Source organism: Pseudophryne corroboree, chromosome 12, assembly GCF_028390025.1.
Source record: "Pseudophryne corroboree isolate aPseCor3 chromosome 12, aPseCor3.hap2, whole genome shotgun sequence".
In the NCBI taxonomy this organism is placed as follows: domain Eukaryota; kingdom Metazoa; phylum Chordata; class Amphibia; order Anura; family Myobatrachidae; genus Pseudophryne; species Pseudophryne corroboree.
In genome coordinates this window covers 174,072,444-174,085,205 of record NC_086455.1, presented here as the reverse complement: position 1 = coordinate 174,085,205, position 12,762 = coordinate 174,072,444, and the positions used below count along the sequence as shown (strand labels likewise).

At 45.0% G+C, this 12,762-nt stretch overlaps 1 protein-coding gene across 1 annotated transcript in view; it reads right to left on the bottom strand.

Moving 5' to 3' along the window:
* Positions 1-11,020, bottom strand: part of PTPN21 (protein tyrosine phosphatase non-receptor type 21) — a gene marked incomplete at its 5' end in the record, with an annotated part of 81,344 nt that extends 70,324 nt beyond the window's left edge. Inside the window, one exon of the mRNA XM_063948619.1 lies at positions 10,835-11,020. Within this exon, the coding sequence (XP_063804689.1) occupies positions 10,835-11,020 (186 nt within the window). The remainder of the gene's footprint in view (positions 1-10,834) is intronic.
* Positions 11,021-12,762: the final 1,742 nt, after the last annotated feature.

Here is a 12,762-nt window from a genome sequence, read left to right as displayed (position 1 = left end):
CACCGCACACACACAGGGAATGCTCTGACTGAGGACAGGACCCCACAAAGTCCTTTGGGGAGACAGAGAGAGAGTATGCCAGCACACACAAGAGCGCTATATAATGCAGGGATTAACACTATAACTGAGTGATTTTCCCCCCAATAGCTGCTTGTACACACATATTGCGCATAAATTTAGTGCCCCCCCTCTCTTTTTAACCCTTTGAGCCTGAAAACTACAGGGGAGAGCCTGGGGAGCGGTCTTCCAGCTGCACTGTGAAGAAATAATGGCGCCAGTGTGCTGAGGGAGATAGCCCCGCCCCTTTTTCGGCTGACTTTTCTCCCGCTTTTTTCATGGATTCTGGCAGGGGTAATTTATCACATATATAGCCCTGGGACTATATATTGTGATGATTTGCCAGCCAAGGTGTATTATATTGCCCTCAGGGCGCCCCCCCCCAGCGCCCAGCACCCATCAGTGACCGGAGTGTGAGGTGTGCATGAGGAGCAATGGCGCACAGCTGCAGTGCTGTGCGCTACCTTGTTGAAGACAGAAGTCTTCTGCCGCCGATTTTCCGGAACACTTCTTGCTTCTGGCTCTGTAAGGGGGCCGGCGGCGCGGCTCCGGGAACGAACACCAAGGTCGGGTCCTGCGGTCGATCCCTCTGGAGCTAATGGTGTCCAGTAGCCTAAGAAGCCCAAACTACCACCAGTTAGGTAGGTTCGCTTCTTCTCCCCTTAGTCCCTCGCTGCAGTGAGTCTGTTGCCAGCAGATCTCACTGTAAAATAAAAAACCTAAAATATACTTTCTTTCTAGGAGCTCAGGAGAGCCCCTAGTGTGCATCCAGCACAGCCGGGCACAAGATTCTAACTGAGGTCTGGAGGAGGGTCATAGTGGGAGGAGCCAGTGCACACCAGGTAGTTCTAAAGCTTTCTTTAGTTGTGCCCAGTCTCCTGCGGAGCCGCTATTCCCCATGGTCCTTACGGAGTCCCAGCATCCACTTAGGACGTCAGAGAAATATAGTATAATGGCACTATACTGGAAACTACTGAGGAGGAAAGGGATCTAGGAGTCACTATTTCAGGTGACAAAGGATAAATATAGTATTAATGGCACTATACTGGAAACTACTGAGGAGGAAAGGGATCTAGGAGTCACTATTTCAGGTGACAAAGGATAAATATAGTATTAATGGCACTATACTGGAAACTACTGAGGAGGAAAGGGATCTAGGAGTCACTATCTCAGGTAAAGGATAAATATAGTATTAATGGCACTATACTGGAAACTACTGAGGAGGAAAGGGATCTAGGAGTCACTATCTCAGGTGACAAAGGATAAATATAGTATTAATGGCACTATACTGGCAACTACTGAGGAGGAAAGGGATCTAGGAGTCACTATCTCAGGTGACAAAGGATAAATATAGTATTAATGGCACTATACTGGAAACTACTGAGGAGGAAAGGGATCTAGGAGTCACTATCTCAGGTGACATAAAGGATAAATATAGTATTAATGGCACTATACTGGAAACTACTGAGGAGGAAAGGGATCTAGGAGTCACTATTTCAGGTGACATAAAGGATAAATATAGTATTAATGGCACTATACTGGAAACTACTGAGGAGGAAAGGGATCTAGGAGTCACTATCTCAGGTGACATAAAGGATAAATATAGTATTAATGGCACTATACTGGAAACTACTGAGGAGGAAAGGGATCTAGGAGTCACTATTTCAGGTGACAAAGGATAAATATAGTATTAATGGCACTATACTGGCAACTACTGAGGAGGAAAGGGATCTAGGAGTCACTATCTCAGGTGACATAAAGGATAAATATAGTATTAATGGCACTATACTGGAAACTACTGAGGAGGAAAGGGATCTAGGAGTCACTATTTCAGGTGACAAAGGATAAACATAGTATTAATGGCACTATACTGGGAGCTACTGAGGAGGAAAGGGATCTAGGAGTCACTATCTCAGGTGACATAAAGGATAAATATAGTATTAATGGCACTATACTGAGAACTACTGAGGAGGAAAGGGATCTAGGAGTCACTATCTCAGGTGACAAAGGATAAATATAGTATTAATGGCACTATACTGGCAACTACTGAGGAGGAAAGGGATCTAGGAGTCACTATCTCAGGTGACATAAAGGATAAATATAGTATTAATGGCACTATACTGGAAACTACTGAGGAGGAAAGGGATCTAGGAGTCACTATCTCAGGTGACAAAGGATAAATATAGTATTAATGGCACTATACTGGAAACTACGGAGGAGGAAAGGGATCTAGGAGTCACTATTTCAGGTGACATAAAGGATAAATATAGTATTAATGGCACTATACTGGAAACTACTGAGGAGGAAAGGGATCTAGGAGTCACTATCTCAGGTGACATAAAGGATAAATATAGTATTAATGGCACTATACTGGAAACTACTGAGGAGGAAAGGGATCTAGGAGTCACTATTTCAGGTGACATAAAGGATAAATATAGTATTAATGGCACTATACTGGCAACTACTGAGGAGGAAAGGGATCTAGGAGTCACTATCTCAGGTGACATAAAGGATAAAGATAGTATTAATGGCACTATACTGGCAACTACTGAGGAGGAAAGGGATCTAGGAGTCACTATCTCAGGTGACAAAGGATAAATATAGTATTAATGGCACTATACTGGAAACTACTGAGGAGGAAAGGGATCTAGGAGTCACTATCTCAGGTGACATAAAGGATAAATATAGTATTAATGGCACTATACTGGAAACTACTGAGGAAAGGGATCTAGGAGTCACTATCTCAGGTGACAAAGGAAAAATATAGTATTAATGGCACTATACTGAGAACTACTGAGGAGGAAAGGGATCTAGGAGTCACTATCTCAGGTGACATAAAGGATAAATATAGTATTAATGGCACTATACTGGGAACTACTGAGGAGGAAAGGAATCTAGGAGTCACTATTTCAGGTGACATAAAGGATAAATATAATATTAATGGCACTATACTGGAAACTACTGAGGAGGAAAGGGATCTAGGAGTCACTATTTCAGGTGACAAAGGATAAATATAGTATTAATGGCACTATACTGAGAACTACTGAGGAGGAAAGGGATCTAGGAGTCACTATCTCAGGTGACATAAAGGATAAATATAGTATTAATGGCACTATACTGAGAACTACTGAGGAGGAAAGGGATCTAGGAGTCACTATCTCAGGTGACAAAGGATAAATATAGTATTAATGGCACTATACTGGCAACTACTGAGGAGGAAAGGGATCTAGGAGTCACTATCTCAGGTGACATAAAGGATAAATATAGTATTAATGGCACTATACTGGAAACTACTGAGGAGGAAAGGGATCTAGGAGTCACTATCTCAGGTGACAAAGGATAAATATAGTATTAATGGCACTATACTGGAAACTACGGAGGAGGAAAGGGATCTAGGAGTCACTATTTCAGGTGACATAAAGGATAAATATAGTATTAATGGCACTATACTGGAAACTACTGAGGAGGAAAGGGATCTAGGAGTCACTATCTCAGGTGACATAAAGGATAAATATAGTATTAATGGCACTATACTGGAAACTACTGAGGAGGAAAGGGATCTAGGAGTCACTATTTCAGGTGACATAAAGGATAAATATAGTATTAATGGCACTATACTGGCAACTACTGAGGAGGAAAGGGATCTAGGAGTCACTATCTCAGGTGACATAAAGGATAAAGATAGTATTAATGGCACTATACTGGCAACTACTGAGGAGGAAAGGGATCTAGGAGTCACTATCTCAGGTGACAAAGGATAAATATAGTATTAATGGCACTATACTGGAAACTACTGAGGAGGAAAGGGATCTAGGAGTCACTATCTCAGGTGACATAAAGGATAAATATAGTATTAATGGCACTATACTGGAAACTACTGAGGAAAGGGATCTAGGAGTCACTATCTCAGGTGACAAAGGAAAAATATAGTATTAATGGCACTATACTGAGAACTACTGAGGAGGAAAGGGATCTAGGAGTCACTATCTCAGGTGACATAAAGGATAAATATAGTATTAATGGCACTATACTGGGAACTACTGAGGAGGAAAGGAATCTAGGAGTCACTATTTCAGGTGACATAAAGGATAAATATAATATTAATGGCACTATACTGGAAACTACTGAGGAGGAAAGGGATCTAGGAGTCACTATTTCAGGTGACAAAGGATAAATATAGTATTAATGGCACTATACTGAGAACTACTGAGGAGGAAAGGGATCTAGGAGTCACTATCTCAGGTGACATAAAGGATAAATATAGTATTAATGGCACTATACTGGAAACTACTGAGGAGGAAAGGGATCTAGGAGTCACTATCTCAGGTGACAAAGGATAAATATAGTATTAATGGCACTATACTGGAAACTACTGAGGAGGAAAGGGATCTAGGAGTCACTATCTCAGGTGACATAAAGGATAAATATAGTATTAATGGCACTATACTGGAAACTACTGAGGAAAGGGATCTAGGAGTCACTATCTCAGGTGACAAAGGAAAAATATAGTATTAATGGCACTATACTGAGAACTACTGAGGAGGAAAGGGATCTAGGAGTCACTATCTCAGGTGACATAAAGGATAAATATAGTATTAATGGCACTATACTGGGAACTACTGAGGAGGAAAGGAATCTAGGAGTCACTATTTCAGGTGACATAAAGGATAAATATAATATTAATGGCACTATACTGGAAACTACTGAGGAGGAAAGGGATCTAGGAGTCACTATTTCAGGTGACAAAGGATAAATATAGTATTAATGGCACTATACTGAGAACTACTGAGGAGGAAAGGGATCTAGGAGTCACTATCTCAGGTGACATAAAGGATAAATATAGTATTAATGGCACTATACTGGAAACTACTGAGGAGGAAAGGGATCTAGGAGTCACTATCTCAGGTGACAAAGGATAAATATAGTATTAATGGCACTATACTGGACACTACTGAGGAGGAAAGGGATCTAGGAGTCACTATTTCAGGTGACAAAGGATAAATATAGTATTAATGGCACTATACTGGGAGCTACTGAGGAGGAAAGGGATCTAGGAGTCACTATCTAAGGTGACAAAGGATAAATATAGTATTAATGACACTATACTGGAACTACTGAGGAGGAAAGGGATCTAGGAGTCACTATTTCAGGTGACAAAGGATAAATACAGTATTAATGGCACTATACTGGATACTACTGAGGAGGAAAGGGATCTAGGAGTCACTATTTCAGGTGACATAAAGGCAGGTAAGCAATGTAACACAGCAATGAGGAAGGCTAGTCAGATGGTTGGTGCATAGAGAGAGGAATCAGCAGCAGAAAGAAGTAATAATTCCACTGTATAGGTCATTGGTACGGCCTCATCTAGAATACTGTATTCAATTCTGGAGGCCGTATCTTCAGGAAGCTATAAATACATTAGAGACTGTACAAAGAAGGGCAACTAAAATGGTGCATGGCCGACATCACACAACATACCCAGAAAGACTAAAAAATCTCAATATGTATAGTGTGGAGCAGAGAAGGGAAAGGGGGGACATGATAGGGACTGTCACATATATCAGGGGTATCACCACGGTACGGGGGGAGACAGTGGGGACATTCCTCACAGGGAGAGAAGTATTAGGACACGAGGACATGAGAGAGAGTATCACATATATCAGGGGTATCACCACGGTACGGGGGGAGACAGTGGGGACATTCCTCACAGGGAGAGAAGTATTAGACCACGAGGACATGAGAGAGACTGTCACATATATCAGGGGTATCACCACGGTACAGGAGGAGACATTCCTCACAGGGAGAGAAGTAATAGGACACGAGGACATGATAGAGACTGTCACATATATCAGGGGTATCACCACGGTACAGGAGGAGACATTCCTCACAGGGAGAGAAGTAATAGGACACGAGGACATGAGAGAGACTGTCACATATATCAGGGGTATCACCACGGTACAGGGGGGAGACATTCCTCACAGGGAGAGAAGTAATAGGACACGAGGACATGAGAGAGACTGTCACATATATCAGGGGTATCACCACGGTACAGGGGGGAGACATTCCTCACAGGGAGGGAAGTAATAGGACACGAGGACATGAGAGAGACTGTCACATATATCAGGGGTATCACCACGGTACAGGGAGAGACATTCCTCACAGGGAGAGAAGTATTAGACCACGAGGACATGAGAGAGACTGTCACATATATCAGGGGTATCACCACGGTACAGGGGGAGACATTCCTCACAGGGAGAGAAGTATTAGACCACGAGGACATGAGAGAGACTGTCACATATATCAGGGGTATCACCACGGTACAGGGGGAGACATTCCTCACAGGGAGAGAAGTATTAGACCACGAGGACATGATAGAGACTGTCACATATATCAGGGGTATCACCACGGTACAGGGGGAGACATTCCTCACAGGGAGAGAAGTATTAGACCACGAGGACATGAGAGAGACTGTCACATATATCAGGGGTATCACCACGGTACAGGAGGAGACATTCCTCACAGGAAGAGAAGTAATAGACCACGAGGACATGATAGAGACTGTCACATATATCAGAGGTATCACCACGGTACAGGGAGGAGACATTCCTCACAGGGAGAGAAGTAATAGGACACGAGGACATGAGAGAGACTGTCACATATATCAGGGGTATCACCACGGTACAGGAGGAGACATTCCTCACAGGGAGAGAAGTATTAGGACACGAGGACATGACAGAGACTGTCACATATATCAGGGGTATCACCACGGTACAGGAGGAGACATTCCTCACAGGGAGAGAAGTAATAGGACATGAGAGAGACTGTCACATATATCAGGGGTATCACCACGGTACAGTAGGAGACATTCCTCACAGGGAGAGAAGTAATAGGACACGAGGACATGACAGAGACTGTCACATATATCAGGGGTATCACCACGGTACAGGAGGAGACATTCCTCACAGGGAGAGAAGTAATAGGACATGAGAGAGACTGTCACATATATCAGGGGTGTCACCACGGTACAGGGGGAGACATTCCTCACAGGGAGAGAAGTAATAGGACACGAGGACATGAGAGAGACTGTCACATATATCAGGGGTATCACCACGGTACAGGAGGAGACATTCCTCACAGGGAGAGAAGTAATAGACCACGAGGACATGAGAGAGACTGTCACATATATCAGGGGTATCACCACGGTACAGGAGGAGACATTCCTCACAGGGAGAGAAGTATTAGACCACGAGGACATGATAGAGACTGTCACATATATCAGGGGTATCACCACGGTACAGGGGGAGACATTCCTCACAGGGAGAGAAGTAATAGGACACGAGGACATGAGAGAGACTGTCACATATATCAGGGGTGTCACCACGGTACAGGAGGAGACATTCCTCACAGGGAGAGAAGTAATAGGACATGAGGACATGATAGAGACTGTCACATATATCAGGGGTATCACCACGGTACAGGGGGAGACATTCCTTACAGGGAGAGAGGTAATAGGACACGAGGACATGAGAGAGACTGTCACATATATCAGGGGTGTCACCACGGTACAGGAGGAGACATTCCTCACAGGGAGAGAAGTATTAGACCACGAGGACATGATAGAGACTGTCACATATATCAGGGGTATCACCACGGTACAGGAGGAGACATTCCTCACAGGGAGAGAAGTAATAGGACACGAGGACATGATAGAGACTGTCACATATATCAGGGGTATCACCACGGTACAGGGGGAGACATTCCTCACAGGGAGAGAAGTAATAGGACATGAGGACATGATAGAGAATGTCACATATATCAGGGGTATCACCACGGTACAGGGGGAGACATTCCTCACAGGGAGAGAAGTAATAGGACACGAGGACATGATAGAGACTGTCACATATATCAGGGGTATCACCACGGTACAGGGGGGACACATTCCTCACAGGGAGAGAAGGAATAGGAGACGAGGACATGCACTGAGACTGGAGGGGGGAGGTTCAGGGGGAATATGAGGAAAAATTACCTCACAGAATAGGTAGTGGACAAGTGGAATAGCCTCCCAGCAGAGGTGGTAGAGGCTAAGACAGTAAAACAATGTAAACATGCATGGGACAGACATAAGGATCCTTATACAGAAATAAGGATCAAATAAGGTTTGAGATATAAATATGGTAAGAAAAAAAAAAAAGAAGAGGCAGACTAGATGGGCCAAGTGGTTCTTATCTGCCGTCACATTCTATGTTTAAATGTTTCTATGTTTAAGAAACCTGAATAACCCCCATGCGTGAGAAAAGCTGCTGGGCGGGGGTTATGTGTGAGAAAAGCTGCTGGGCAGGGGTTATGTGTGAGAAAAGCTGCTGTGCGGGGGTTACGTGTGAGAAAAGCAGCTGTGCGGGGGTTACGTGTGAGAAAAGCAGCTGTGCAGGGTTTATGTGTGAGAAAAGAAGCTGTGCGGGGGTCATGTGTGAGAAAAGCTGCTGGACGGGGGGTTACGTGTGAGAAAAGCTGCTGTGCGGGGGTTACGTGTGAGAAAAGCTGCTGTGCGGGGGTTACGTGTGAGAAAAGCTGCTGTGCGGGGGTTACGTGTGAGAAAAGCTGCTGTGCGGGGGTTACGTGTGAGAAAAGCTGCTGGGCGGGGGTTGTGTGTGAGAAAAGCTGCTGTGCGGGGGTTATGTGTGAGAAAAGCTGCTGTGCGGGGGTTATGTGTGAGAAAAGCTGTATAATTGTGTGAAAGGAAGTAATGGAATTACCAGATGACTACCGTCTTTATCTAGAGCCACTTTCTGTACACTGGAATTGCAGCATGTGACCTAGTCCACCCAGGACTCAGTGACTGATAACTACCAGCAGGTGTGTGCTGCTGATACGAATATGAATCATGTCCTAAATCGGGTACACTTCTGCATCTAAAATTCATGTTAATATGGTATTTACTGAGCACGTCACATTGTGGCGGAAGGAGATGGCACCACTGCAATAGTTGTGTGTTATACGCACAAATTAAACCAACAACAACTTGGAAGTTTGCAGCTGCAAGGTATCCAAGCCTCCTGCTCTTCCTGCCTGCTCGTAGGTACTATTCCCTTTACAGTGCATCCGGAAAGTATTCACAGCGCTTCACTTTATCCACATTTTGTTGTTATAGCCTTATTCCACAATGGAATAAATTCATTTTTTCTCTTCAAAATTCAACACACAATACCCCATAATGACAACGTGAAAAAAGTTTTGTGATTTTTTGCAAATTCATTAAAAAATAAAAAAACTAAGAAATCACATGTACTTAAGTATTCACAGCCTTTGTCATGAAGCTCAAAATTGAGCTCAGGTGCATCCTGTTTCCACTGATTATCCTTGAGATGTTCCTACAGCTTAATTGGAGTCCACTCTGCCCTGCTCTGTTCCTGCGCACAAATTCCGGCTCTGTCCTGTTCCTGCGCACTAATTCCAGCTCCGCCCTGCTCTGTTCCTGCGCACTAATTCCAGCTCTGCCCTGTTCCTGCGCACTAATTCCAGCTCTGCCCTGCTCTGTTCCTGCGCACTAATTCCAGCTCTGCCCTGCTCTGTTCCTGCGCACTAATTCCAGCTCCGCCCTGCTCTGTTCCTGCGCACTAATTCCAGCTCTGCCCTGTTCCTGCGCACTAATTCCAGCTCTGCCCTGCTCTGTTCCTGCGCACTAATTCCAGCTCTGCCCTGCTCTGTTCCTGCGCACTAATTCCAGCTCTGCCCTGCTCTGTTCCTGCGCACTAATTCCAGCTCTGGCCTGCTCACTAATTCCAGCTCTGCCCTGCTCTGTTCCTGCGCACTAATTCCAGCTCTGCCCTGCTCTGTTCCTGCGCACTAATTCCAGCTTTGCCCTGATCTGTTCCTGCGCACTAATTCCAGCTCTGCCCTGATCTGTTCCTGCGCACTAATTCCAGCTCTGCCCTGATCTGTTCCTGCACACTAATTCCAGCTCTGCCCTGCTCTGATTCTGCGCACTAATTCCAGCTCTGCCCTGCTCTGTTCCTGCGCACTAATTCCAGCTTTGCCCTGATCTGTTCCTGCGCACTAATTCCAGCTCTGCCCTGCTCTGATTCTGCGCACTAATTCCAGCTCTGCCCTGCTCTGTTCCTGCACACTAATTCCAGCTCTGCCCTGCTCTGTTCCTGCGCACTAATTCCAGCTCTGGCCTGCTCTGTTCCTGCGCACTAATTCCAGCTCTGCCCTGCTCTGTTCCTGCGCACTAATTCCAGCTCTGCCCTGCTCTGTTCCTGCGCACTAATTCCAGCTCTGCCCTGCTCTGTTCCTGCGCACTAATTCCAGCTCTGCCCTGCTCTGTTCCTGCGCACTAATTCCAGCTCTGCCCTGCTCTGTTCCTGCACACTAATTCCGGCTCTGCCCTGCTCTGTTCCTGCGCACTAATTCCAGCTCTGCCCTGCTCTGTTCCTGCACACTAATTCCAGCTCTGCCCTGCTCTGTTCCTGCACACTAATTCCGGCTCTGCCCTGCTCTGTTCCTGCGCACTAATTCCAGCTCTGCCCTGCTCTGTTCCTGCGCACAAATTCCATCTCTGCCTTGCTCTGTTCAGACACACACCTTAGACAGGGGCGGATCTACCGGTGGTGCAGCTGGGCCGCCACTTACCTCACTTTCCTAACACACAACTGCATTAGGGGAGGATAGAGAAGCAGCGGACTCTCAGCTCGTGAGGAACTACAGGTTCCAGCATGCCAGACCAGGCTTTGGCTGGAAAGCAGCAGGTGGCATTAGAACAGCGATGTAACGTGCTCACCTCTCGGAGCTCCAGCCTCTGGGCCACGGCCTCCAGACACTCCTGGCCTGAGCTCTCCACCGACAGGGTAAACTCCACAAACTCATTGTTGAGCAGCTGAATCCGAGCCACGAGGCAACTTTTGCTGGACACCGTGTACCTCCGCGTCCGCTTCAGCTTCAGCCCAAATGGAGTGGCATCTTCGGACGATCAGCTGGAGCCTTCCGGCCTTGCCCAGATCACCCAGCGGCCATTAAGTACAGCGAGAAGCATCTGCGTGTAGGAAACATTCAGCACCCTGCAAGACACAGACGTCACCCCATTAGTATACAGTATACAGAACATAGTGACTAGTCTAATACAGGACAGCAGTGGTACTGTGCACCGCTCCTTACATAAGGAATAAGAACAGATACAGAGAATGATATTACAGGTCAGTAGTGGTACTGTGCACCTGTCCTTACATAAGGAATAAGAACAGATACAGAGAATGATATTGCAGGACAGCAGTGGTACTGTGCACCTGTCCTTACATAAGGAATAAGAACATATACAGAGAATGATATTGCAGGTCAGTAGTGGTACTGTGCACCGCTCCTTACATAAGGAATAAGAACATATACAGAGACTGATATTGCGGGTCAGTAGTGGTACTGTGCACCGGTCCTTACATAAGGAATAAGAACAGATACAGGAGAATGATATTGCAGGACAGTAGTGGTACTGTGCACCTGTCCTTACATAAGGAATAAGAACAGATACAGAGAATGATATTGCAGGTCAGTAGTGGTACTGTGCACCTGTCCTTACATAAGGAATAAGAACATATACAGAGAATGATATTGCAGGTCAGTAGTGGTACTGTGCACCGCTCCTTACATAAGGAATAAGAACATATACAGAGACTGATATTGCGGGTCAGTAGTGGTACTGTGCACCGGTCCTTACATAAGGAATAAGAACAGATACAGGAGAATGATATTGCAGGACAGTAGTGGTACTGTGCACCTGTCCTTACATAAGGAATAAGAACAGATACAGAGAATGATATTGCAGGTCAGTAGTGGTACTGTGCACCTGTCCTTACATAAGGAATAAGAACAGATACAGAGAATGATATTGCAGGTCAGTAGTGGTACTGTGCACCTGTCCTTACATAAGGAATAAGAACATATACAGGAGAATGATATTGCAGGTCAGTAGTGGTACTGTGCACCGCTCCTTACATAAGGAATAAGAACATATACAGAGACTGATATTGCGGGTCAGTAGTGGTACTGTGCACCTGTCCTTACATAAGGAATAAGAACAGATACAGGAGAATGATATTGCAGGACAGTAGTGGTACTGTGCACCTGTCCTTACATAAGGAATAAGAACAGATACAGGAGAATGATATTGCAGGACAGTAGTGGTACTGTGCACCTGTCCTTACATAAGGAATAAGAACAGATACAGAGAATGATATTGCAGGACAGTAGTGGTACTGTGCACCTGTCCTTACATAAGGAATAAGAACAGATACAGAGAATGATATTGCAGGTCAGTAGTGGTACTGTGCACCTGTCCTTACATAAGGAATAAGAACAGATACAGAGAATGATATTGCAGGTCAGTAGTGGTACTGTGCACCTGTCCTTACATAAGGAATAAGAACATATACAGGAGAATGATATTGCAGGTCAGTAGTGGTACTGTGCACCTGTCCTTACATAAGGAATAAGAACAGATACAGAGAATGATATTGCAGGACAGTAGTGGTACTGTGCACCTGTCCTTACATAAGGAATAAGAACAGATACAGAGAATGATATTGCAGGTCAGTAGTGGTACTGTGCACCTGTCCTTACATAAGGAATAAGAACAGATACAGAGAATGATATTGCAGGTCAGTAGTGGTACTGTGCACCTGTCCTTACATAAGAATAAGAACAGATACAGAGAATGAT